We start from the raw sequence: 27,983 nt of genomic DNA, 5'->3' as shown, positions 1-27,983 counted from the left end.
CTGCTTTTCTTTTGTGGAGTTCTTTAATTCAAACAATACTGGGACATTAAATGGCATCCTGCAACATTGTGTCCCAATGTCCATCAAGAGTTTACACCGGCCCAATGTCTGATTTTTTTCAACATAGACCACCCTGTCTTTGAATGGACTGGACATTAACACTTGAATCACTTTAAGTCCATATATTTGCCATACACTAAATAAATATATATTGTCAGAAAAACCTCTAAGCTAAAATCAAAGACTGTTCAAATCGATGCCATTACCTGGTTCTCATATAGAGTTCAACTTGCATGTTTAATCTTGGAAGTAAATGATCCTTCAAGGAATAAAACTGGGTCTAAAGACTAGTGAAACTAAGCAAGAGAATGGCTCAAGAGGCAGGTATACTATTTAATTAACAATGCAAATCAGACATCCCTTTCTAGTTAGTGTCTGCTGATAGTTACAACAAAGAAAGATATGGCTAACAACTAATTAAAATGGTGTAGGGGAATGTTTGTACTGAGATAATTTTATAAAAGAGAATAAACTCTTACATTTAGAAATCAGGTCTGGTAGCTTCATTATAAGTCTATTCCCAACCAATGAAATAGATTTTAGTCCAGTACATTCATGCTTCCATAATATACTATTCATTACATTAAAAGTATGGATTAATGACCAGTATTGCCATGTTACTGTTACTGTGGCTTTGTCCTGGCCAAGTGATCTACTGCTGGGCTATCAGCAAACAGCATTTCTTTTGCTACCCTGTAGAGGTCATATTGATTTTTGCACGGTAAGCTCCTTTCCAACGCATGCCAAGCTATTAAAAACGATTCAATATTTCTGTTGCAAACCTAAAATAAAGTGTTTTTTTAAATTATTTCTCGTGATGTAACTGTTGCTAATTGCCTTGGACTCCTTCAAGGGTGAGATACACAAACTTCCTAAAAGAAATTCCGACAGGGAAAACGCTTAAGTGCTGCTGACCGTAAACCGCGCCTACAAAGCAGCAGCGTTTTACAGGTGGTTCTTTACAGGTGTGAGTGAACATGCGTTTGACTTCTGCAGCCATTGGATAAACTTTCTTCGCGCCTTTGCCTTTAAGATGCGCGAGAGAGGCAGAAAGCTGGAGTGCCCCAACATGCAGAGAGGATGCGCCGAGTCGACGCTAGATGGAGGCGTGGCTTTTTTGGTCCGCCAGGCAAGGGTGGACTGAGCGTTTTGCCTTCGCCAATCCGGGCTCTGCATTTGGGGGTGGGCTCTTGACGGACGCCTCTTTGGCCTATGGGTGATTTAAAGGTGCCACGGCCCTTTTCTCGCTATGCTGCTGCAAGTTGGACTTTCGCTGCTCGCCAGGCGTGCTCTGCTAAGGAAGAGCCTCTCCTTCACTGCTTCTTGCAATAGACCGGTGGCCTTCATGTCTACCTTGCTGATCAACCAAGGCCAGTACGCGTGGCTGAAAGAATTGGGGCTTCGAGAAGAAAACGAGGGAGTTTACAATGGCTCCTGGGGAGGAAGAGGAGAGGTAGGTTTGCAAGGCGGGGTGGGAGCCAGTTTGATGGACAGCCGTAAACATTTAAGGAGGAATGTCCTGCGGGCGCTTTTTGAAGTTGTTTCTCCGGTTCTTTGAGACGTGCGTCGCGTCTGCGGTTTTTAATTTCTCATGGTTTTTTCCCTTCCCATTTTAGAATAGAATAGAATAGAATCCTTTATTGGTCAAGTGTGATTGGGCACCCAAGACTTTGTCTTTGCTGCATATGCTCTCGGTGTACATAAAAAGGCATGAAAAGATACAAGTATTTTATTTTAAGTAACGTACCCACGTCTCACAATTCACTTTGCAGCCCATATTAGAATTGGCAGAAAGAGACCTGTCCCGGTTTCACCATTCATTTATCTTGGCTCAGAAAGAGAATGCGTGTCTTTCAATCCTGCAGTTTCTTTTGGCTCCTTCCCTCTTTTGTGACTTTTACCAGCAGATAGACCTAAAGCATTGCAGACCGTATAGTTTTCTGACTTACTCTCCTTGTAATATTTCTGCATAACTTGACTTTATGATGATAGGTTGAATCACCTGTGCCACACTTAGGTACACTTCCATGGGCTGGCGACCTTACAGGTATTGGGGCTTCTTATTCTGGAAACCCTAATCAATTTGGCCAAAGTTGTTGTGAAATTTAGTAATTGTATTTCCAGGGCACAAGCGCTGTCATTTTGCAGTCAAGCAACTGAGTCTCAAATAATAGGTGTGTGGCTGATTAGTAAATTCCAAAGTTAAGATGACCAGGGTGACTATCACAGAACTGATGGAAACTTAGAAGCAATCACATTCTTCTTAGTTACCTGCTTGGTGCAGGATCTGCAGGGTGGGATATATTACAGTATCCTGCCTGTTCAAAAGCTTCCAGAGAGAGAAGGAAAGCCTGCTGCCACCAGCTATCATCTGAGCCTTTTCCCAAAGCTGATGCTTTTTCAATTAATATGTGCTTGGAACTTATCTTCCTTGCAATTTTTTCTTTTGGATCTGAACTTTTCCATAGAAGCACAGAGGCAGTTCTGCATTTCAGGTCTTTGAAAACCATCAACATGTCTTGCTCTTTTCTTCCGCATTTAGCATACATCTACTTCTTGAATGGATTGATTCCTGGACTTTTGCCTTTTGCCCGAACTCATTCTGATTTATCAGTTCCTACAATGTGACTTGGCATAAAAACTACTCGATTGATTTGGATCCAGCCAATGCCACAGATTGTGCCAGCTTTTGACCATGAGGTTTATGATTATAGGGATGGTTACTAAATGGGACTGAAATGTGTTTTTTTCTCTCTATAGGTTGTGACAACATACTGTCCTGCAAATAATCAGCCGATAGCTAAAGTTCGCCAGGTAAGATATTTAAAAAATAAATATATATTTGACTCTTTAATAAAATGCATTATTAGGGGGGGAAATAAGCAGATTTCAAGGCTGGTATCTTAAAAAGTTCATGAGATGGGTAAGAAATGCAGACTAGCTGAAAGCAATGTAAATAGAAAATATTATAGGTTATCTCCCCCCCCCCCCCCTTATTGGATGCAGATTTTCTGTAGAAATAGGGCTAATCGATATTTTAATAACAATAAAACCCTCAAACTGAACTTGATTACGGATGACTTTATGAACACATTTGTTTACTTTCCAATTCTCCATTGACTTATTACAAGCTGAGTCTTATGTTATCACTGTGTCCATTGCAGCATTTTTTTACTGTTTGATTTCAGGCAAGTTTGGAAGACTATGAAGAAACAATAGCAAAAGCTAAAGAAGCTTGGCAAATATGGGCAGAGGTGAGTTAAATCTCTTTATAGTTTCCTGAATTGTATCTGGGGGAAAATTATTTTTCAGTAGGTATGACTCCTAAGCCGGCTGCCTGCAATTTGGCAGTTCAAATCTCACCAGGCTCAAAGTTGACTCAGCCTTCCATCCTCCCGAGGTTGGTAAAACAACCCAGATTGTTGGGGGCAATATGCTGACTCTTAAACCGCTTAGAGAGGGCTGTAAAGCACTGTGAAGTGGTATATAAGAGAAGTGCTACTGTTGCTATATTTATTTCAAAAAGTGTACAGGTAGCCCTTGGCTTGTGACCACAATTGGAACCGGAATTTTAGTTACTAAAAAATGTGGTCATTAAGCTTCTAGAAATGTGACATTTGATTTTATTACCATTTTTCTCCATGGTTGTTAAGTGAATCACCTCAGTCATTATACAAATCTGATGGTTTATAAGTGAATCATATGATAATTAAGTGAATCCAACTTTGCTTAGCAGAAGCCAGCTGGGAAGATTGCAAATTGAAGTTATGTGACTTCAAGATGCTCAAACATTGTAAGTGCAATCTACTTGCCAAGCACCTGAATTGCAATCAAGCAAGTATGGGGGTGTAGCAATGGTTGTAATTTTGAAGACTGGTTGTGAGTCACTTTTTTGTATGAGTTCTGTATGAATTTGGCAAAGTATGTGGGATTCTGAAAGACTAGACTTAAGCAAATAATTTTTCTTTGCTTTCTTTTTATAGGTTCCTGGACCTAAACGAGGAGAAATAGTGAGACAGATTGGAGATGCCTTAAGAGACAAAATCAAAGTTTTGGGAAATTTGGTAAATTTTGCCTTTGAATTGATATAATCTCTAAATTAGTAAAAAGAAATGCAGGCAGCAATTCTTGTTGTGTTGCTTCTGCAGTGCGTTGCTAATTTAATCAATTAGATTTCTAAACACTGACAGATGCCATTACACTGATATGACAACAAACTTGATTTCTTTTAGCAAGCATTGATTAAAGTTGATGACAGTAAATGCTAGAAATATACCAAAAAAGGAGGCGTTCCAAACAAAACAGCTTGAAATATTCCATCGAACTTCCTAAACTGATTGTTATGACAGAATAAAAATGTAAAAATAGGAATTTAAAATAATGTAAGCATGTCATTTCTTGTGGGATAATTGGACTTTTCCTCCAAAAAATTAATCATTCCCAATTTCTGTTGTTGTTTGAGTAGCAGCTAGAAGTCAACATTCATTACCAATCCACCTATTAACCAATCCAAAAACATGTTTTTTTTAAAAAAAACTTTCGGGTCTTCTTGACTCATAGGACAAAGTGATAAAAAAGGCCTTGGGTGCCTGTGTTTTGTTCAACCAAAAAAATGCTATTCTTGCATCAATAATTCTTGTGTTTTAATTTATCCTCAAATTCAGCATTACAGAGCACAAGAACTGGGTGTTCATAAATTAGACTCGTTGGATAAATCCAGACAATTCCATTGCATTGATATTTTCATTTACACCTGTCAATCACAGCAGTGTGAACAATTGATTGGTTGCATAGATAATGCAATTATACAAATAGAAAAAGACAGATTTTTTCCTTTAAGGTATTCTATTCTGTAAGGAGGATCTAAGGAAACTAAGCATTCATGTTCCATGTGATTAATGTTTTCCTTAATGCTTTTAGGTATCATTAGAAATGGGGAAGATCTTTGTTGAAGGTGTTGGTGAAGTCCAAGAATATGTAGATATCTGTGATTATGCTGTTGGTTTATCTCGGATGTTTGGTGGACCCATGCTGCCTTCAGAAAGTAAGCCTGCATTTTTGCCTGCATAAGAATTTTTCTGGATGAAAGTAATTTGACATAGAAAATCTCAGTAATAGAATATTGAATGATTTTTGACATAGGTAATATTTTAGGTTTATATGCTTCAGGAAAAGATGAAATACTTTCTTGTCCCAACCAGACATTATATCAGCTTTGCATAAACTTCATCAAAATATATAATTTATAGGTTTCTTCAGTCTGTAGGAAATACAAATTACACAATAGTTTCTACCTCTATATAAATATTCATCCCTCTCCACTGATCTACTCCAGGGAGAGAGGGAAAACAAATCTTCAGTGAGGTTGCATATATCTCTATATGCTTGTAATCTTTGAGTTACGACTGTGATGGGAACTGAAATTGCATGAATAAAATGGGATGTCCTGTGACTGCATTGCCTAGCAACTCCTGTAGTTTTCGTAATCCCAGATGTATGGGTCATTAAGTGGGAAGTGATCGAATACCCCTTAAAGAGTGGGGCTGTTCCAGGGAATTGGGGAGGCCTGGCTCAGGTGCAGAAGGTGTGCGACACTGAATACAGGTGCAGGAGGGATAGAAAAAGATAATGTAGGTTATGTGTGATTACAGGTAGGCCGTGGAAAAAAGGTGTGGGGTGTGTGCAAGTACAGGGAGACCAGAAAAAGAGGGAGCAAAGTGCATGTCTGCGACCCCAGGAAAGCGGCGGAAAGAGGCCGCAAGGTACATGTGAGTGAAGAAGGAAAAGAAGGCACAGTGCATGCAAGCAGACAAGGGCTAGAGTGGAAGAGTTTTATCCAAGAGTCTTGTGTCCTTTCCTTGCCATTTTTTCCTATCGATTTTGCTTGTGGGAAGCTGGCAGGAAGGATCGCAGATGGCGATCACATGATTGTGGGATGCGACAGCCAGTAAGTGCGAGCTGATTGCCAAGCACTCGAATTTTGTTTATGTGTCTGCTGTGGTGCTGCAACAGCTGGAAATTTGAGGACCAATTGAAAATCCCTTTGTTCAGTGCTCTCATGATTTTGAAGAGTCATGAACAATGGCAATAACTTGAGAATTATCTATAAAAAGATGTGCCACATTTGAAAAACCATATTTTAAATTCAAATAGGTTTGGCCTGACTATTAAATTGAGCCTTTCTTTGGAATGTCTGATCCTAGGGTTAGTTTTCTGTTATCTACTAACTTATACAAACTTGCTGCTTGGTCTAGGGCCAATTTTAATAATTCACCCTAACAATAGAAGAGTTGTTGCAACAATAAGTGTGGATACTTTTTATATATGTGCCTGATCTCCTTGGACAATGGGATAGATAAGTAAAGAAAGAAAGAAAAGCCTGCAGTTGCCAAACGAAACTGCTGTTTTTGCTTTCAGGACCTGGACATGCCTTAATAGAACAATGGAACCCTTTGGGATTAGTTGGCATCATCACAGCCTTTAATTTTCCGGTTGCGGTTTATGGCTGGAACAATGCAATTGCTCTCATCTGCGGCAATGTCTGCCTGTGGTAAGGTATTTTTTCCTAATTTCAGGATGAGTGTTTTCGGTGGCATACTTTACACGTTATAAAAATGTTCGGGCACATAGACTACAATGAAAAGAACAAAAATTCAAAATGATATATTGCCAACGTAGTAAGCAATAAACCTGCACGATGAAGAGTAAGAATTTCTTTTCTCTGGAATTTGCTTAGCTTTTTAGCACTAAGGCAGTTCCTAAGGGGAAGGAAATTAAAATTCTATTCCTGCTCTTACGACAAATAGGTGCTGTAGAAAGTCTCAATTTAAAAAGAGCGAGGAAGATTTATTGCTGGCAGAGGAGATAATTTGGGCTCAAAGTGGGATTAATATTCTCAGTCAAGTAATATTTAAGCATCACAAAAAATCTACAACTACCCTACATAGCTGAATGCCAATGTATACAGATGCCGCGTTTACATTCAGAGCCCAGTTTTACCTCAAGTGTGTTTGCACTATTCTGGATAAGGCAGGTTCTCTAATCTAGGGACTATTCAGCAAATGAACCTATTATTGCCTGTACAACTCAGAGGTAGTCAAGAGTACCGAAATATACTTAGGATGCCAGTTTACTTCTTTGAAGCATAGTACTGCATTGCCAAATTGATGCTTTACAGGAAGTCCTCTGTTTACAACCACAATTGGGATTGGAATCTTGGTCACTGAGTAAAGCGATTGTTAAGTGAGACACCCGTCTGACTGCTTTGCTCAATCTCAGCTCCCTCAGTTGTAGTCCTTAAGTGTTGGTAGCTAAGCAGATGGAAGGAAGATGCTATATGCTGAAGGAGGGCAGGTAGCTCCCATTCACTCATGCATTTGCCTAGAAAAATGAAGTTTGGGTCTTTGCAATCCCTGCTTCGTTTCTCCAGGCCTGCATGGAATCCCTCTTCTCTCTGTGCACAGAAGGCAATTCCTGAGCTTGGTTGGAGAAAGAAAGAAAAACTACTATCGTTTTTGCAGCCCAGTGGAAGATTTCCGGGGAAGGGAAATCCTTTGGTAGGCAGCAAGAGCAGCAGCTTGCAACTTTCCCTGACAGCTTCCCTATTGACTTTCTGGGGAAGGCAGCAGAAAAGTTTGCAAAATGGTGATCATGTGATTGTGGGACACTTGGCAATCAGTCATAAGTGCAAACAGGAGGCCAAACAGATCACAATCACATGATTGGAGGGGGGGGGTACCAGTTTATAATGCCTGATGATTGCTTTAAGATGAACCATAAAGCACCATTTACGATCGGTTGTAACTTCCAATGGTACTTAAAACCACTGATTGTAAATCAAGGACCACTTGTATATATAACCGGTGGTTATGTGCCATTTGCAAATGGTACAAAAACATTGGATATTGCAACTGCTAGGTGTACAAAACAACTGTATGTCTTCAGGAAATTGATATTTTTATCTCATTTACAGCATTCATATTCTAGTTAACATATTAGATATTAATATATATTAGATGGCATTTCTTTAAAAGGGTGTGATATAAGACAACGATCCTTTACTTACTGAGTTAATACTGCAGTAAAGAAGTCCTGTTGTTTCTTTGTTTCTCTACATGACATGGTAAAGAACCTGTCATCACTTCATGTTGGCATAGTGTAGCTCCTGTCATCTATGCTGCCAAGATAACCACAAATCACCATCTTGTCTATTGATAAGTCTTGATCATTAGGCACTTTCCAAGATTTCTAGTGGCTCCGGTTTCAAAAATAGCTTTCCATGCCTGCCATACGTGAGGTAACTGCAGCTTGGGTCATTGTTAAAGGAGCAAGCAAACCATCCTCGTGCTTTGTGTCAGTTTGGTGAATGCCTAAAGCCACCCCAATTTACGCTGCTACCAAACTGTGAAATATGATAGTTTAAACGCAGTTTGTGAACTGCATCTGTGCTCAAGCAATTGAGTTGAAAAAGTAAATGCTGCAAAAGAGGGAACAAACATACTGAGTAGTAACCACATGATTAGGGTTTTTTTCTTTTTATTGTATGTCAACCTGACAATTCCTGCACGGGAATAACTAATTGGTTTTAGAAACAAATGGCCAAACAAATTGGTAAAATAGCCTTATTCATAAGAAGATAATTCTAAAAATAAAAACAATGACAGGTGGAGTCTGGAGGAACTCTTTACTAGATTGTATGAGATAAAGGGTAATCATGTGATTAATTTTTCTTTTGCTATGACTCAAATTATAATCTGTTAATTTTTCTGAAACTGCGTTTCTGTCAAACCCTTTAGCACAACACTCAATTGCATTGCCTGCTCTGGGCTTATGAGGTGCATTCTTAGAATTGGGATTAGATGTTTAAAACTTGTATTATGACATATAGAAATCTCTTTATGATTTCAGTAGATTTGGTTTTTAGAAAAAATCTTTTTAGACCGGTAATTATCCCATCCTTCTGTAGTTTTTGGTGCTTAATAAACGTATATTATTCATTTTAATTTAGATTATTTCTATGTCTAAGAATATTTATCTCTCCCCACCCCCTGCATTCCTTCTAAAGGAAAGGTGCACCCACAACATCCCTCACCAGTGTGGCTGTTACGAAGTGAGTTTCTTTCCTTTATTGATGTGACTTGCATGCAGTTTCAATTTTATTCTGTCTTCTGCATCGCTTCAAGAAGTTGTTCGATTTTTCACCTTTTTGCCCTTTTTCTGAGTTGGCTGCCTGGACACCCAACGGTACGCATGCATGCATGAAGTTATTCCAGACTTAAAATCTCTACAGGGAGATGATGTGGGAAGTAGAGGTAGTCATCAACTTATGAATGGTTACTTAGCGACTGTTGAAAATTACAACAGCTTCCCTCCCAAAGCTACTTACAACCTAATTTCAAAGTTTGCTACAACACATTTGCCCTTACGACTGACACTCTGCCTATCTCCCCCTCCCCCCCATGCTTCCCTGCTGGGTCCCTGAAAACTTTAGGCCAGTGATGAAATTCATTTTTTTTTACTACCGGTTCTGTGGGCATGGCTTGGTGTAAAATCTCCTTTCCCACCCCACTCCAGGGGAAGGATACTGCAAAATCCTCATTCCCTCCCCACTCCCGGGAGAAGGATATTGCAAAATCTCAATTCTCACCCTACTCTGGGGCCAGCTAGAGGTGGCATTTGCCGGTTCTCTGAACTACTCAAAATTTCCGCTACCGGTTCTCCAGAACTTGTCAGAACCTGCCGAATTTCACCCCTGCTCTGGGCCTGCTTTGCCAGCCCATTGGTTTCCACATGCTCCTTCCCACCTCAGTCACCATATCACTCACTTACCTTTTGAAGATCTCCAAAGCTCAGGAGATCAGGGTAGAGAAGGACGACAGGTCGTTACATTGGTGGGCCACTTAAGTAAGCAACGCTTCTCTCTTTCATGAAAAAGAATTGTATTCAACAACATCTAGATACGCCTGGAAATGAAATTGTCAAAAGTGAAATCTTATTAGATATCTATCCAAACTAATTTTATTTTCCCCATTGGAAAGATTGTATCATTAATGATTGTCTTATTTGATTACTAGAATAATTGCACAAGTCCTAGAGAAAAACAAGCTGCCTGGTGCCATTTGCTCTCTGGCTTGTGGTGGAGCAGATATTGGGTAGGTACAATATTTTGAATATTATGTAGATTTTAGACAATTTCCAGGACTACCAAAATCATGCTATATTTGGTTTGTTTCTAAGGGTGCATAATCCTGTAATTCTTGATACAGTGATTCACAGTCCATTGGATTTCTAGTGTTTTCCGCACCAAGGTTGGAGATATGATTCTGACCTGGAAGAAAGAAAGTTAAGGACAGATCTTTTGTCTTGCCTTCTTTTCAGCTTCTGTAGATCCTTCAGAAGTTGGGAAGTTGAAGAGGGACAGCTTAAAGGTCTTCAATTCTGTTTCCCCAAACCTGAAATATGTTGGATCCGATTCAGAACTGGTCTAACTAAGCTCCTCTCATTGGGAAAGTTGTTGTTGTTGTTCTTATTTTTTAATGACAGAGAGGTGCAAGCTTGAGTCCAGTGTCACTTCTCCGTTGTTGCCCTTATCCATTTATCAGAGTTTTCTAGAGTATAGCTGTTGTATTTCTGAAACTTAGGGGTGCCACTTTCAATATTTGTTGTGTCATAGTAGTGTTTTTAGAAAAATGGCTTTCTTGTAGAAGGGATGAAGAGGGAAGAGAGAGGTAGGCAATGGCCAAAATATTAAAAGTCATACAGTGATTAACTGGGGTTATCAAGTACCTGGTGCAAATCCAATTCTCTTTTTTACAGTTGGACTACCGTATTTCCCCGAAACTACGACATGTCCTGATAATAAGGCCATGCTATATTTTTCGGGTGGGCAAAAATATACGCCCTCCCCCCAAAATAAGCCCCTGGATAACCCCCCCCCTCCAGCCAGACAGAATGCCACTCATTAACCTAGCGATATCCCGAAGGCGCCAAGCCGCAGGAGCCGGGGAGGGGGGGCAAAGGCGCTCATATTACTTGCTGCCTTCGGGATACCCCTAGGTTGGTGAGTGGCGCTGTGCCCAGCTGGAGTGGGGGGCTGCCGGGAAGAACACCACTCACCGACCCAGTAATATCCCAAAGCCGCTAAGCTGCATGGCGCTCTGCCCGGGTGGAAAGGGAGGTTGTGCAAGCACCTGTTCTGCCCCAACTCGCATGCCTCCCAGCCTCACCAGCCGTGGCCCAGCTCTCCCTGCAGGGCCAGGGCGCTGCCACACTGCTGCCACCGCCGCCGTGCTCCGAGCATAACCGGCTTCCAAACTCTGGAGATCTGTTGCCGAGTCTTCCGAGAGCGGCCGCTCTGGGACTACACTCTATGGTTGTGGGCCAGCCACAACCTGGCTCTTCAGGCACCCGATTGCAAGAGAGCAGCCACCCGGCAACTCCAAACCAATACCCCCCCCCCCGATAATAAGGGCCAAGCAACATTTGGGGGGGGAGGGTCAAAAGAAAATAAGACCCCGTCTTATTTTCGGGGAAATACGGTACATAAATTAATTCCCAATTCCCAGAATCTCAGGAGTAATTTCTCATCTTTAGCTAATAATCCTATGAGAATCACTCTGAATTCACCCTCCCCAATTTACTAATTATCTCTACGGTGTTATTTGGTGCTTCTTATACTTTTTTTCTATAGTTTTGACTTACCTTTTGCCTACTGTTTCTGACTAAATACAATTTATTCGTTTTATTATCCCAAATAAAGTATTGATGCTTTTTATGATTATGTGCTTATGTTGATGCATGTGTAGAGTTTCTGGCAATGAGTTCTATTTTTTTAAGGAATGCTAGCATCATTCCTTAAAAACACCCTTCTCTTTTTTCTTACTTTCAGCTCTGTATCTGAAATCTCACAAGTGTATTCACCGCAGAAAAGATGATGGCTACATATTCTTTCTGTGGAATAGTTTTTCCCTAAATATCCAGATTGCCCTTTCCCCATTGAGCAACTGCTCCATTGTCCCTTTTGTGCAATTGCTCAATTGTCTATAAGCCTCCTGAAAGTTAGTGGGCGGCCATATAAATTATCTAAATAAATAAGCTGCAGAGTTGTGAAGACAGCTCTTCATGAAAGTGCTGGGAACAATGAAGTTTAACCAACCCTATTGAATGGAACATTTAGCAGAGGGTCCTGTTATATTGTATGACTGTTATTTAAACTTGTTATTGATGCATTCTATCAATGATAGAAATTGCTCAGAGCCTTGAAAATTATTGGAGAGCATAGCAAATTAATTAATCCAAATGAATTCTATCCTCAAACAATAATGTATTCCTTACCTCCTTTGCTCCATCTTTCTTCCATATTGCTGGCTGAATTTAAGAAAGGGGAATTGTTATATAGGGTGCCACTTAAATCACTGTTATATAAGAAAACAATTTTCAGTGGACATACCGTAGATTGGAGCAATTCCAAGCATGGAATTGCAGTTTAAATGTGCTGCCACTGGTAAAATGATTAGAAAAAGTAGCGGTACTGAAAAGAAAATGAATCTGAATTGACAAATTGTTTCTCCATCAATACAATTTTTTAAAGGATAAAATGGATTGTTTGCTTTTCTGCAACTTTGGTGTATGGCATTGTCTTGAAGCTGAATTATTTTTTAGAAATGTTGAGACAACAGGGAAGAAATTAAGACATGCCTTTGTACTTGAGAATTGTACCATATAGATTGTCTTCTATTTATAGGAATCAATATAGTACGTAGAGATATATAAGCCTTTCTATTGTGTTATTTTTAAAAATCAGTTTGGAAAATAAAATCTGGTTAGTACAGTGTGAGCATTTTAATAACAAGTGGTATGGAATTAAAGGCAGGGACCTGGAAAATTTACGGTCCAGGACACTACAACAAAGTTTTTGAAACTGAAACCATTGTATGGCCTTACTGAAAAGGTTTGTGGAATGGGGAGAATGAATAGAGTTCCATTTTTTTCTTTCCATAGTTGTCTCCTCATTCTATTTACCAAATGTAGGTCTTTCTTCCTATGCATAACATCCATATAGATCCATATAGAGCAGGACACTAAAGCATTTGCCATTCTATTCATGCTGTATAAATAACAACATTTTTGAAAGAATGTTCATTTATGATGGAGCAAAATGATATGAAGAGTGTAATAGAGCCTTATCAGATATTCCATTGTTGTTATCGCAGTAGTTTTTAATGGTAATTAACAAGAACTGCTTTCTAGCTCTACTTTTTCTACTACTGACTGAAAATATTACCGTATTGTCTTGTGTAGCACAGCAATGGCAAAAGATGAGCGAATTGATCTGCTTTCCTTCACTGGCAGCACCAATGTGGGCAAGCAGGTAGCTCTTACAGTCCAGGAGAGATTTGGTGAGTGTAATATTTCAAAATTTTTGTCATTTTCTTTTAATGTATGAAAGAGAAATGACCAGCGTAAAATTCGTTTGCAGATGTATTAACAAATTGTGGCATTGGCTTATTGTTAAAGTCATTGTTTCTATTACTGTTGAATTCAACATTCTTGGAGAGATTTGGGCTTCCTACCAAGAAAAAATACTATACCCACAAATGCCTAATAGAAAGGGAAAGAAATATGTCATTTTTTCCTGCCCCCCCCCCCTCCCAAACTCTCTCATTCCTATTTCCTGCCATATGTTGACTATTGGTGAATTATGGCAGCCATGTTTTCCACTGCCTCCTATCTTGAGACTCCTGTTCCTTTTCTCAACGGAGGATAGAGGAGTTATTTTAAAAGTCACTCTCTTCAGTGGATTAGAAGAAGAGGAAAGGTAAGGTAGCTTCCAGTAAGATATACTTGGATACACTGTAGTGAGAAAGTATGGATTTATTGAATCTTAAACAACTCTTTCTTTGTACGTGGGAAATTGTACAAGCCCAAAGGCACACAGCGATAGCATATACTGCTCTTTGGCAACTCTTGTATATTACATGTTACCACTGAGGCTCAAATAACAAAATAGGTTGCACATATAGTACCCTTACTGCAAACGGAACAATAAAAAGAAAAGAGTTTTCACAAAACTGGGTGAATGTAATGTGCCTGAAAGAACATTATAAGAGTGCAAGCTACAGTTCTTCTCAATGCAGGCATTAATCTAATTATTCTAATTATTAGTAAAATAAGCAGCTTAGAGTTTATGCTACAAATGGTCACAATTGCAAAAGAAAATTTCTCAGAGCAGTTTGTATGAAAAATATATGGAAGGACTGTCTGTCTGTATTTATGAAGAATGAATCCTTTCAGTATTTGCCACTTGTGCCAATGTTCTCCCAATTTCTGTACCAAAGACTCTGTCAAGAAACATGTTCAAAACCATCTTTTAAACTGTTTAAACTCTAATTTTTGCTATGGCTGAGAATTAGAGCAAAATATAAAACACTAAATCAGGATGAAATGCTAATATGCAGTATTTGTTCGTAAGTGGCTAGCAAAAATGAGTGTCTTTTGGTTATGTAAACAAAACAATTGTGGTATATGTTTTGTTAAACATTTTCATTTCTTGGATTCACATTTTTTAAATAAAATTCCGATGAGATGATGGGAGGTGGGCTAGCATAAATGCTAGTTAATGCCTAGATTAATATGACTTATTGTTTATTTTAATAGGACGAAGCCTGTTGGAGCTTGGTGGAAACAACGCTATTATTGGTAATTAATATTTCCATTTAAATCTGATAGTAGTGTTTATTCATTCTTGGTTCATTGAATAAGTACAGAAACTAATACTGTACATTGGCCAGATATAGGCTTTTTAATGGTCCATTTGAATAGTTGATTAAAATGTAAAAAATGTTTTGGTAATGGACTATTAATGCTTGAGTTTGAGTGCTGAGAATGCTTTTTGAATTATATGCATATTATTTTTTTCTGGCAACTCTCACTGTCTCTACTTTTTTTTTTCTGCTTCATTATTTGGTTATACTTTATTCCGGCCCACAGTTCAATAATCTACTAATCTCACTGCATAAGGTGGGTAGATAATAATTCACAAAGTGCCTTTTATTTCTAGTCATCAGCTGCCCTTTTTCTCTTTTTCATCTTCACTTTGGTTTATACAGCAGAAGACAGTTAATGCCTCTAAAGACTGCTCTAAACTTGCTACTTTTCCTTAGCAATCATGGAATTGCTGGCCTGCAAATCTATTCTGACTCACTAAGTTGATTTGTTCAATTTCTGGAGTTTTGAGTAACACCTCTTCTCAAAGCTCACTGTTCTTATATTCCCTCCTCCCCCCACCCCAGGGATTGCCTGCTGCCCTAAGTGTTTCTTGTCTCCCCTCGGGCTTCATCAGATGGTCTTGCTGGCATTTTGAGTTCCATATTTTTTCTGTGTCATATGAAAAAGACACAGGAGAAAGTCAAATTACAAGTTGGCTGAATCCGTGGTGATAACAGTATCCCTTTTCTGACTGCCAGAATTCATGAATTCCCCATTGAACCATGTACTGTCTTCTGGAACAGAAGAGTGGATTAAGTGGGAGGAGGGAACTAAATGTGCTGTGGCTGGCCTGATTGTATTGGCCCTGTAGATAAGGGAAAACCCTGAATTTAGTCCCTGAATTGAATAAGTTATGGAAACCAAGGGCTGAGATTTTCAGATACTGATATTACTATAAGTGGAAGGTACCATACTGAATTATACTGAAAACTTTAATGTTCCGATGGCTATAGGAATTATGCATGGAATTAAAAAAATTCCATTCTGCTGCTGCTAATTTTAAGAACTTTCTGCTTTGTATATTTTGTTGTATTTTTCTCATCATCATCAAAGGGAAAAAAGTTATTCTTTCCAACTCTGTATGGATCTAGAAGACTTCCTTGAATCAAAACAAAGTTTGTTTGATAAAGTCTGTATCACTGACCTTTGCGGATGTGTTGTTTTGGCTATAAATGTCTGTGATATATTTAGAATAAATATTGTTGACAGACTTTCACCAGTAGTTGTTGTTTAATTCCTTGTAGTTGGTATTTATTTTGCTTATATTTTGCATTGCTCCATCACATTCTGCTTCTGTTCCTTGCAGTATTTGAAGATGCAGATCTCAACCTGGTCATCCCATCTGCCCTCTTTGCTGCTGTGGGTACAGCAGGCCAGAGGTGCACAACTGCTAGGAGGCTGGTAAATAATTCTAAATATCTTTGTATATTTTGATATCTGGATTGATGGACTGATAGATAGATAAATAGGCAGACAGAGAGATAATAGGTATATATACAGATCTCTTATTTATTCTCTTCATATTTTTTGCATAACCTTGATAGTAATTATGAATTTGTGCTGTTGCTGACCCCGGCAAATATACTGCAATATTTTCCCAAGGAGATATTTGTTTTTTATTTCCTCTCCTATTTCCTGTTCAGCTTAGAACAAAATAAGACAAAGTTTGTATCAATTTAACCCCCAATTTGAAAAAGTATAAGGAGTAATGTGGTATCTTTTCCTGCTGCTTCTCAAATGTCTTTCCAATTCTATCCTGAGTTGCCAATTATCAAATTGGAAATAAAATGCTTAGGTACACTCAGGCACATAAAAGTGGAGAAAGGTTATTGCCATAGCTTTACAAAAGTTAGACTCTAGTAAAATCTGGATGATCTTCAGACAACACCATAGTTTTCCACAGGATGTTGAAGTTGTGCTGTTATTGCCAATAATATTTATTACTTTCGTCTTAGTTTTTGCATGAAAGCATCCATGATGAAGTGGTGGAAAAACTCATGAAAGCATATGCTCAAGTCCGTATTGGAGATCCATGGGATGGTAAGAGTTTCATTTTGTTTATGGAAATAGACTGTGATAGTACTTGGCTAAAATCTAACTTCTTTTCCAGTAGCTTTTAGTGTTGTGCTCAGGTCACCTCAGAGAACTCTTTCCTTTGTTTATAACCATGCCCTGATGTACCATGTCACTCATGCCTTAGTCTACTACTAGTTGACTATTGCAACACTCTCTACATGGAGCTGCCCTTGAAGAGAATCCAGAAGCTCCAGTTGGTGCAAAATGCAACAGCCTGCATGGTTTTGTGCAGACCCCGGTATGCACATCTATCGACTCTTCTGCGGGAGCTGCATTGGTGGTCAATTTGCTTCCAGGTGCAATTTAAGGTGCTGGTTGTCACCTTTAAAGCCCTTCATGGCTTTGAACCAGGTTATCTTTTGCCAGTCACATCAACCCAACCCATCAGAGCAGGGAGGCAGGGAATGTTGCAGGTCCCATCCCTGAGGGAGATACACCTGGTGGGACCCAGAAGAAGGGCCTTCTCTGTGGTGGTTCCCTCTCTCTGGAACATCATTCCCCCAGAGATTAGAATGGCCCCCACTTTAATACTCTTCCGGAAGGCGCTGAAGACCTGGTTCTGCCAGCGGGGCTGAGGAACCCAGAGCAGGATGGAGCCCATTAAATGGCTCGTGTGATCTGCTGTCATCAGTGGGGAATGGGGGGGGGTGATTTTGTTATATTGTACTATATTAATTTATTTGATTCTTTTTGTTAGTTTTTATTGTTTTAAATGTGGTTTTGTATTCTGTAACCCGCCTTGTGTCGCCGTGGGTGAATTGGTAGCAATATAAATTAAATAAATAAATAAATGTATTAATGAATGATGTACATGAATAACCATGTACTGATATAACAAAGTTGTTTCAAACAGTACTAGTTGTAGCCATGAACTGTTTAAATATATCTAATGGATTTCTCATTATATTCTTAATTTTTTTATTTGGATTCCACTTAGACATTTTTTTTAAATTGCAGCAAACACCTTATATGGCCCTCTTCATACAAAGGAAGCAGTTAAGATGTTCCTTGGTGCAGTGGAAGTAGCCAAACAGCAAGGTGGCTCTGTTGTCTATGGCGGGAAGGTGATTATTTTCATTTACACCTATAAAATAAAAGTTTAAAACAGTGGTGTCAAAGAATGTGTTGCTCTGACCAATAGTATCTACCCCCTCGAACTATTGGTGCTTTTATCCTTCACCTGATATATAATCTTCAAGTTTAACCACATATATTTCCTCTTTGTATAATGTATACAACATGTAGCCTATAGTAATGTACATTTTATCATGCTTGAAGAATACCAATCCAAGAAGTGACACTTAGTTGAATGTAGTCAATTTGAGCACAATCATCCTCTTTAATACTTGAATAAGTGAACACCTGGAATTTCCAGAAGACTAGAAAATTAAAAAATACATTGCTATGGAGGAGTGCCTTTTGCCACTACAAAATGAAGATAAAGTAACGGATGTGTCTATGAAGTTTAACTTGATTTGAAAGAGACTTCATATTTGTAGATACAGATTTCTACAAAATTGAAACAAAGCAGTGACTTGGTTTGACTGTACGAAGCCCAATTATAGGAGACTAAGAAGGACCAAAAGATAAAGCTTTCTTGGGTAACTTTCCAATCTGATATAGGGTTTCCTATTAATAATTAGTAATCTATTTTATATTGTCCTTATCTGGCATGACGAGGGTTATTGCTAATGGTTACAATGTAGTACTGCAGGCTACTTCTGCTAACTGCCGGCTGCTTGCAGTTTGGCAATTCGAGTCTCACCAGCTCAAAGTTGACTCAGCCTTCCATCCTTTGGAGATCAGTAAAATGAGTTCCCAGATTATTGGGGGAAATATGCTGACTCTGTAAAGGCTTAAAGAGGTCTGTAAAGCACTGTGAAGCGCTATACAAGTCTAAGTGCTATTGCTATTGCTGTTACTAGTTGTTTCTTTAAGAAGCTACTTCCAAAGAAAGGCAAATCGCCTCTCTTTATATGAGCAATTAAATGAAGATAACTTTTCTGAAGTTGCACTAACATATTTCTGACAATCAATATTTAGAATTGAAATTGTATTGTTGTTTTAGGCATGGTTTGTATGTTGCAAATACAGCTGTTGAAGGAATTTTATGCAGTAGATATTTTCATATGTAGAGATTGATTTGGCTGAAACCTGTGGGTTTTTTTTTCATTCTCTTTTAAATTGAAGGTTATAGAGCGTCCTGGAAACTATGTTGAACCAACCATTGTGATTGGCCTTCCTCATAATTCTCCAATTGTGCATACAGAGACATTTGCTCCTATTCTCTATGTGCTCAAATTTAAGGTAAGTAAAACAGTTCTTCAGTTAGATGCTAGCAAGGTTATATCAACTTGAAATCCAAAGGACTACAATAATAGTGCTGGAAGTTATTGCAGCTGCTTGAGTTTTTCTCCTGTTTTGGATGTACAGTAAATATCTCAAGTGCTTGGGAATCATTGGGGCAACCCTCTGGGATTATCCAAGGACATTGTACAGGGTAAATTGAGAGGCCAGTGCTATGATAAGGCCCAGTGACGTGCGATGAGGTTTATGGCTGGTGAGGCTGGTGACGTCATCAGGAAGGTGGGGAATGGGACACATGTGCTGGAGGCTGAGGCTGCCTCATCCTCCAGCACACGTGATCCCATTCCCCGCCTTCCTGAGCACGCTCCGCCGGCTTGCGCTCCGCGATCCCCAACAGCAGCTGCTTTTCAGTGCTTTTCTGTGTGTCTGGCGTTTAGGACATCCAGCTATCTACCTAAACGCCAGATGCACAGAAAAGCACTGAAAAGCACTTTGCCTCCAAGCCACTTCGTCTTGATGACGTCGCCGACGTCGCTGCTGGGCGCGGACGGATGGAGGTAACCAGAGTGGCGCCAAGGGGTCCGGGCGAGCGAGCAAGCGATGGAGGATCAGGCAGCCTGATCCTCAGTCGCTCGTCCGCCGGACTGCTTCGGCGCCACTCTGGCTACCTCCGTCCGTCCACGCATAGCAGCTGCGGCGATGTCATCAAGCCCCTGCCACTTCTGGACGTCTATTGCAGTCGCAAGGAGCACGCAAAGTACAGCGGAGGCAGGAAGGTTATTGGCGCTTCCAAGAACGCTCCTGCCTCCGCCGGTTGCCCAACTGGTACTGCCCCCCGCACGCTCCTCCTCCTCCCTCCTCTTCCTCTTATATATATGAAACTCCCTCGTGGATATTATTATTATATATTATTATTTCATGATGAGAGGTGAGGCTCTGCCTCCCCTGACCGCACGTCCCTGATAAGGCCACCCCAATCTGGGACCAATGTGATGAGTACAACGAACACTAGAAAAATGAGTATTTCATCATAACATCCTGCTTGCTTAATACAATACAATACAATACAATACAATAGTAGAGTTGGAAGGGACCTTGGAGGTCTTCTACTCCAACCCCCTGCCTAGGCAGAAAACCCTATACCGTTTCAGACAAATAGCTATCCAACATCTTCTTAAAGACTTCCAGTGTTGGGGCATTCACAACTTCTGGAGGCAAGCTGTTCCACTGATTAATTGTTCTCACTGTCAGGAAATTTCTCCTCAGTTCTAAGTTGCTTCTCTCCTTGATTAGTTTCCACCCATTGCTTCTTGTTCTACCCTCAGGTGCCTTGGAGAATAGTTTGACTCCCTCTTCTTTGTGGTTTGAGGCACACTTAGTTTGAGGCACAAATAGTTTGAGGCACTTCAGTCTTTTTGTGACTTCACTAGGCCTTGAACATAGTTAAAAGTTTTAGAAGTTCTAGTTTATCATCCTAGTTTTGTGGTTATATTTAGTGCTAAATTCATGTAGGTTTTTTAATTTATTTTCCTTTCCAGGCAGAGGAAGAAGTTTTTAGTTGGAACAATGGTGTGAAACAAGGCTTGTCCAGCAGCATCTTTACTAAGGATTTGGGCAGAATATTCCGATGGCTAGGGTATGAATTTTCCTTTTTCTTTAAGAGGGAAAATATGAATCTGCTTAAAATATGACATAACTTAGTTGTTGAATTTTTATTTCTCTTCATTTTAGACTATTCATATACATGGTGCATCCAAAGTTAAATTTTATAGACAGATTCCACAGAACATAGACATAACTTAATTGTATAAATAAATGTAATGTTTGGATTGATTTTATTTTCTTCTAAACTTTCGACACAAATAAATAAGTAAGTAGTGCTTCTTTTATTCTCTTGTGATGTTTCTCAACCTTGCTAACTTTAAGAAATGGACACTTCACAGAATTCTGGGAATTGAAGTCCATGTATCTTAAAGTTGCCAAAGTTGAGGAACACTTCTTTCCTCAGCACAGTAATATTGAGGTAAAAACAAATATTAATCAATAAAGAAACTGTTCTAAGGGGCCTGATACAATGTGTTTTGGAACACATTGTATATTTCTAAAAAAATAAATAAATAAAAATTTAAAAAGCCAAAAGAAAAACTAGCAAGCATAGAAATGAACGCACACTTTTAAAAAGTGATAAACAGTCCTGAAAGAAAATAAAACTTCAACGGTTACATAAGAATGTATCTATGTGGTATCTGTTTATTCATGCACACACACCTGTGATTTTAAAAGAAGTATAGAGATTTTAAACATTTGTATAGACAGAGATGATCTCTCATGGAAAACATTTTAATATAACCCAGAAATGGTATTCTGATTTGATGAAATTTATTTTTCACTATAGGGTTTCACAAAGTTAGATTGTATCTAGATTGTAAACCAATGTAAGGATTTATTATGAAAGACTGTTCAATGATTCTCTGACTTTTTCCACTAAAAAGACCAGTTGGCTATTGTTATCAAAGATGCCATGTGCCAACTTGTTTTCCATCATGCTGACACAGTTCGGAAATATCAGAGGGAATATGATGCAATTTTAGCAAAATGTAATGCCGCCTACGACTTATTATATTAGTAATTTCTAATGCTTTGCTGAAATACATTTATGTGGCCTCCTGTGCCTCAAAAGTGCAGATGAAATATTCTAAAGTCATATCCCTGATAATTCTCATGAAGTTTAAGAATTTCAAGGGAATTCATATTAATTACCATTTAGTAAGCATCTTTTTCTTTCTCCCTAGGCCCAAGGGGTCAGATTGTGGAATTGTTAATGTCAATATCCCTACCAGTGGAGCTGAAATTGGAGGTGCATTTGGTAAGTTGTATAGATATAGCTAAATCTCCGTAACTTTGTTATCCTATATACATAGAACAAGTGCTTGTAAATGTTGCAGGATCATTCTGTTCTCCAATTGCATTGAAGTCAGAAATACATTGGCTTCATATGCAACATTATCTCTACAGAGAGTGTGTGAAGTAATGACTGAACAAACTAATATTTGTTGGTGTGTTAATAGGGATCTGCACTTGGATTTTCTTGTAGGCAATTTGCACTTCTGCACTCAACTCTCTCCCTTGATAGGATTGGAAACAATTACCGTATTTTCTGGAGTATAAGATGCACCTTAGTTTTTGAGGAGGAAAATAAGGGGGGGGGGGAATCTGCCTACCAGGTATTCATTTTTATTCCCATAGCACCAGAAAAGCAAGCAAACACAATAGTATAATATTCAGACAAAAGCACTTAACACCTTGTAAAAAGTAACAAAGCTGAATCAACAAACCAGCCCAGTGCTTGCCTGAAGGAAACCATTGAGAAAACTCAGATAGGAAAAATTCCTGCCTTGCCCTTGAAGGGATTATCCCCAAAAGAATATAAATCACAAAGTCACAGGAAATCCCTGCCTTGCCTTTGAGAGGATTATTTCCCAAAAATTAGAAACTGGACAAAAGAAGTACCTCTTAAGGCAGTCTTCAAATCTTTCGTCATGGGCTTCTCCCATCTAGAACGAACCTGGGAAATTTTTCCAACAGTATCCTGCAGTAAAAATATTTGAAGCTTTTATCAGCCCTAATGAGATGCTAAAGAGTGAAGCAATCTTCCCTGCTTTGCCTGAAACAGATCGTTAGCACCTCATTAGGGCTGAAAAAAAGCTTCCAAAAAGCTACATTTGGAGTATAAGACGCACCCAAATTTCCACTCTCTTTTAGGGGGGGAAAAGCTGCATCTTATGCTCCAAAAATATGGTACTTTTTCAAGAATTGGATACTACTTCATGGCCTCATGTGATGATGCAAGTGTCTCCCAGTTCCCTGTCTCTTAAGATCTCATATACAAATGCTGATATCTCATGAGATTTAATGAACTATTTTGGAATTTGGGCTATATATATATTTAATCTGTTGTTTAACTTGGATAGATGTCAGGTATATTGGAGAACACACTCTGGAATGTTTGGGGAAATGTATTATTTCATCTGATAAAATTATTCTGAAAGTGATCTGTGCTGAAGAATTTGCAGATTGTTCTTGCTTAACAACCATTTGTTTAGTGACTATCAAAAATACAAAAGGACTTGAGACACATGCCTGAAGTTGCAGAGACTGTTGCAGAGTCTCCACAGTCTTGTGATTGTGCTTGGCAACTAATTCACACTTAATGATAAGACTATCAAGCACACACACCCCAATTCTGGGGTCTTCCCTTGTGACTTCTTTGGAATGTCAGTGGGAAAGCCAGTAGGGAAGGTTACAAACCTCTTCCCTCTGGTTCTGAAAAAAGTCTGGTCTGAAATCCAAACAGGATTTTGGCGCAAATCATTTGCAGCATGGAGTGTTTGGGACCAGTCCACAGAAATTGGAGTCCAGCACCAGAGTTCCCCCCTCCACCCGTAATCCAAGCTTTTTTCCTCCAGGGTAGTACTGGAATTGCTCCCCTCCCCCCAATGCACAGAAGGGAACTTCAACATTCTATGAAAATGTTCCATTTTTATGAGACCTAGAAATGCAAAGTAGCACTCCTTGGTTTTAGAAATACAATTTCTATTCTTTCCTCTTCTAGGAGGTAATAAACACACAGGTGGTGGAAGGGAATCTGGTAGCGATTCATGGAAACAGTATATGAGGCGATCTACCTGGTAAGTTCTGAAGAGTTTATGAACACATAAACTATTTTTCCATAATTTCCTCCAGATACTTTTGTAATTTCCCAGGCCTACCTCCAGGGTAACAGATTGATGATGCTTGGTGTAAATGTTCTCCTAATCACTCTAAAGTTGAGCAGAGAAACTTATAAAAGGGCAGGAATGTAGGATCCCCTTAGAAAATGTTAAAAAAAATAATGTGAAAGAAGGGAGAAAATATTAAGTGCACAAGAAATTATCTTAATAAATGCATTTTATTAATTGAGATGACATTCCATTTAATTATAAAAATGAATCAAATCAAATTTAGTTCTCATTTGGACCCTGACTATTTTTGGCTACTAAGCATGTCCCTCAAAATCTAAGGTTGACCTTCTTTTGTGTCTCTCTCCTCTAGAGGCACATTTAAGGTGATGCAGTAGTTCTAAATGTAGGATTTGCAGCAAACTATGCTTATTCAGCTAATTTTCTTGCAGGGGAGACTAGCATACTCTGCTAAGAATTCTAATAATTTGACCTTAGTCATAATGGTATATATGAACTCAGAATAAATATAAATATGTATATACTAAAAACTGCATTTTAGAGGATTTTATGTTTTATATTTGATGACATGCAAGATTTTATGAAGAAACTGCAAAGAGATTTAAGGAGAGTCAAGCATAATACTATTCGTGAGGTTGATGAAATGTTTCTAGGTCATATTTAAAAGGCCATGGCCAACACTTATTGAGGTGAGAGTAAGGTTGCTGCTGTGATGACAAATTTTTGCTTGTTTATGGAGAAAGCAGCTCTAACCTATACTTAGAACATGTAGATGGCAGTAACTGGTTTTTGGACATACAAGGGAAAGCAACATATGTCCTTTCTAGTAAGGTGCACATAACGTTCTATCCTGAAATATTCCTGTTTTGGAATAGCTATGCATATTCCCTCTAATTTGATACAGAATTCCATTCACTCTTTTTCTTTAATTAAACATTTAAAGCCTTAGGATACAGAATGGTTTACTAATTGAAATCTGATGATTCTATACAATTTGTTCTATGGTAGGATACATAATTTTGTTAGAGAGAATTATTCCTATATGTTCATTCTAATCCTGCCATTTTAATATTAACTTGCATTGTTAAATCTATTAGATACTATGTACTGGTTTTGAATTAAAAAGAAACATTACAGTTAAAAAGAGCGAGTTTGATGTAATGCGTAGAACCAGTAGACTGTGAATTCTAGTACCGCTTTAACCACGAAAGCCAGTTGGGTAACTTTTGGTCAGCCATTTTCTCTGAATCCAACTCACTTTAGAGGGTTGTTGTGGGGGAAATAGGAGGAGGAAGGAGTATTAGACATGTTTGTCTCCTTGAGTTATTTTTTAAATTAATAAAATCTAAAAATGAATCAATCTAAAAAAATAAAGCGGTACATGGTCATGAATACAGAAACTTCCTTAGTAAAGCTGCATACTGCCTTGAGAACAGTGGTGGGTTGCAGGCTGTACGCCCTGGTACGTGCGTACCGGAGGTAGCCCGGAGCACCAGATACCATTCCAGTAGGGTGCTCCGGAGGGCCCACGCACCCACTCTCGCTCCTTACCTGTGCTTTAAGCTTTTGGCGCTTCTGTGCACGGCGCATACGGCGCCTGTGCAACACTCCGCTGAGCAGCTTGAGCGTTGCGGAGGCTTGCGGGAGCGTCGCAGGCAAGTACGACGCATGTGCGTGCTGCACACGTGCATGTGGGTGATGCCGGGGCCGTTCCAACAGTACCAGTTTGAACAGAATCTGGAACCCACCACTGCTTGACAACATGAATCCATGTTCTCAACTCTAAAAATGTCTTTTGACTTGACTGATCATTCTAGAAACTTTATGTTGAGCTAAATAACACATTTAGTTTTGTCTAGATGGGCTTTTTCTAAAATCTGCATATTTTAAGTTTTTTGTTTTATCTTTCAGCACAATTAATTACAGCAAAGATTTGCCTCTTGCTCAAGGAATCAAATTTAATTAAGAGGCAGGTGGAAACATTACCTTTGGTGAACCTTGCAGTAAGAAACCAAACATCTATTGATTTCAAATCCGCAGACAACGGCTACCTGAAATATGAAGCGTCAAGGGTGTTTGTAACTGCTGCACTAGTCTCCTCCAGAAAATTCAAATCTTGTTATGTACGCCAATTATGTTAATCATGTGCCCAGACTTTGATTCTGTGCAGTGGAGAGCAGATGAAGAGTTTGGCAGTGAAGTAGAATTTGGATTATGAGCTACAAAATTTGGATTATGAGCTGCACAAATTCTAATCACAAATCCTCTTTTTGCCACATTGGCAGTGCAATGGCAGCCAATGTGTTTGGAAATAATTTATATGATACTTGCTTCACTGCAGAAATAAACTTTATAAAGCTTGTTATTATGGAGTACCAGTTTATTTATTTATGTAAAATGTTCTCTGTTTTTGGAAAACCACGATATCTTCCTTCAAATAAAATCTCCCCCGTGTTAGAAAGTATTAGTCTTAGATTAGAATTATCAACCTAGTGTTGCAATTCATCCCACAATTTCTATCATACCAGCCATCTGCAACTGGCATGGCTGGTATGATAGAAATTGTGGTCCTGTACATCTTGTAAGGGACGCGATGGCTCAGTGGCTAAGACACTAAGCTTGTCGATCAGAAAGGTTGGCAGTTCGACTGTTCCAATCCCTAGCGCAGCGTAATGGTGTGAGCTCGCGTTAAGTGTCCCAGCTTCTGCCAACCTAGCAGTTCGAAAGCATGTAAAAAGTACAAGTAGAAAAATAGGGACCACCTTTGGTGAGAAGGTAACAGAGTTCTGTGCTCCTTCGCCATTTAGTCATGCCGGCCACATGACCACGGAGACATCTTCGGACAGTCCTGGCTCTTCGGCTTTGAAATGGAGATGAGCACTGCCCCCTAGAGTTGGGAATGACTAGCGCATACAGTGGGGCAAAAAAGTATTTAGTCAGCCACCAATTGTGCAAGTTCTCCCACTTAAAAAGATGAGAGAAGCCTGTAATTGGCATCATAGGTAGACCTCAACTATGAGAGACAAAATGTAAAAAAAAAACCCAAACAATCACATTGGCTGATTTGGAAAGAATTTATTTGCAAATTATGGTGGAAAATAAGTATTTGGTCACCTACAAACAAGCAAGATTTTTGGCTCTCACAGACCTGTACCTTCTTCTTTAAGAGGCTCCTCTGTCCTGCACTCATTACCTGTATCAATGGCACCTATTTGAACTTGATATCAGTATAAAAGACACCTGTCCACAACCTCAAACAGGCACACTCCAACCTGCACTATGGTGAAGACCAAAGAGCTGTCAAAGGACACCAGAAACAAAATTGTAGACCTGCACCAGGCTGGGAAGACTGAATCTGCAATAGGCAAGCAGCTTGGTGTGAACAAATCAACTGTGGGAGCAATAATTAGAAAATAGAAGACATACAAGACCACTGATAATCTTCCTTGATCTGGGGCTCTTACCCCATGGGGTCAAAATGATCACAAGAACGGTGAGCAAAAATCCCAGGACCACACGGGGGGACCTAGTGAATGACCTGCAGAGAGCTGGGACCAACGTAACAAAGGCTACCATCAGTAACACACTACGTCGCCAGGGACTCAGATCCTGCAGTGCCAGACGTGTCCCCCTGCTTAAGCCAGTACATATCCAGGCCCATCTGAAGTTTGCTAGAGAGCATTTGGATGATCCAGAAGAGGATTGGGAGAATGTCATATGGTCAGATGAAACCAAAATAGAACCGTTTGGTAGAAACACAACTCGTCGTGTTTGGAGGAGAGAGAATGCTGAGTTGCATCCAAAGAACACCATACCTACTGTGAAGCATGGGGGTGGCAACATCATGCTTTGGGGCTGTTTCTCTGCAAAGGGACCAGGACGACTGATCCATGTACAAGACAGAATGAATGGGGCCATGTATCGTGAGATTTTGAGTGCAAACCTCCTTCCATCAGCAAGGGCATTGAAGATGAAAAGTGGCTGGGTCTGTCAACATGATAATGATCCCAAAAATACCACCCGGGCAACGAAGGA

At 39.3% G+C, this 27,983-nt stretch overlaps 1 protein-coding gene across 1 annotated transcript; it reads left to right on the top strand.

Moving 5' to 3' along the window:
* Positions 1–1,244: 1,244 nt before the first annotated feature.
* On the top strand, positions 1,245–26,313 carry ALDH7A1 (aldehyde dehydrogenase 7 family member A1). Its single transcript, XM_081943029.1, has 18 exons — positions 1,245–1,513; positions 2,821–2,874; positions 3,249–3,314; positions 4,044–4,124; positions 4,981–5,104; positions 6,478–6,610; positions 9,125–9,169; positions 10,134–10,211; positions 13,360–13,457; positions 14,716–14,757; positions 16,133–16,227; positions 16,782–16,866; positions 17,860–17,966; positions 19,093–19,209; positions 20,748–20,845; positions 22,002–22,075; positions 23,822–23,897; positions 25,860–26,313. Exons 1-18 carry the CDS (start codon positions 1,310–1,312, stop codon positions 25,912–25,914), a joined length of 1,632 nt encoding a protein of 543 aa, XP_081799155.1. The 5' UTR covers positions 1,245–1,309; the 3' UTR covers positions 25,915–26,313.
* The last annotated feature ends 1,670 nt before the right edge of the window (positions 26,314–27,983 follow it).

The sequence above is a fragment of the Natrix helvetica genome (genome assembly GCF_964273705.1).
Source record: "Natrix helvetica genome assembly, chromosome: 2".
Classification (NCBI taxonomy): Eukaryota; Metazoa; Chordata; class Lepidosauria; order Squamata; family Natricidae; genus Natrix; species Natrix helvetica.
This window is presented reverse-complemented; position numbering and strand designations above follow the sequence as displayed.

Coding starts and splice junctions, on each gene's coding strand:
- ALDH7A1 (XM_081943029.1), top strand. CDS start 1,310: ATGCTGCTGCAAGTTGGACTTTCGCTGCTCGCCAGGCGTGCTCTGCTA. Junction 13,458..14,715: donor TACAGTCCAGGAGAGATTTG/GTGAGTGTAATA, acceptor TTATTTTAATAG/GACGAAGCCTGTTGGAGCTT. Junction 14,758..16,132: donor TGGAAACAACGCTATTATTG/GTAATTAATATT, acceptor TGTTCCTTGCAG/TATTTGAAGATGCAGATCTC.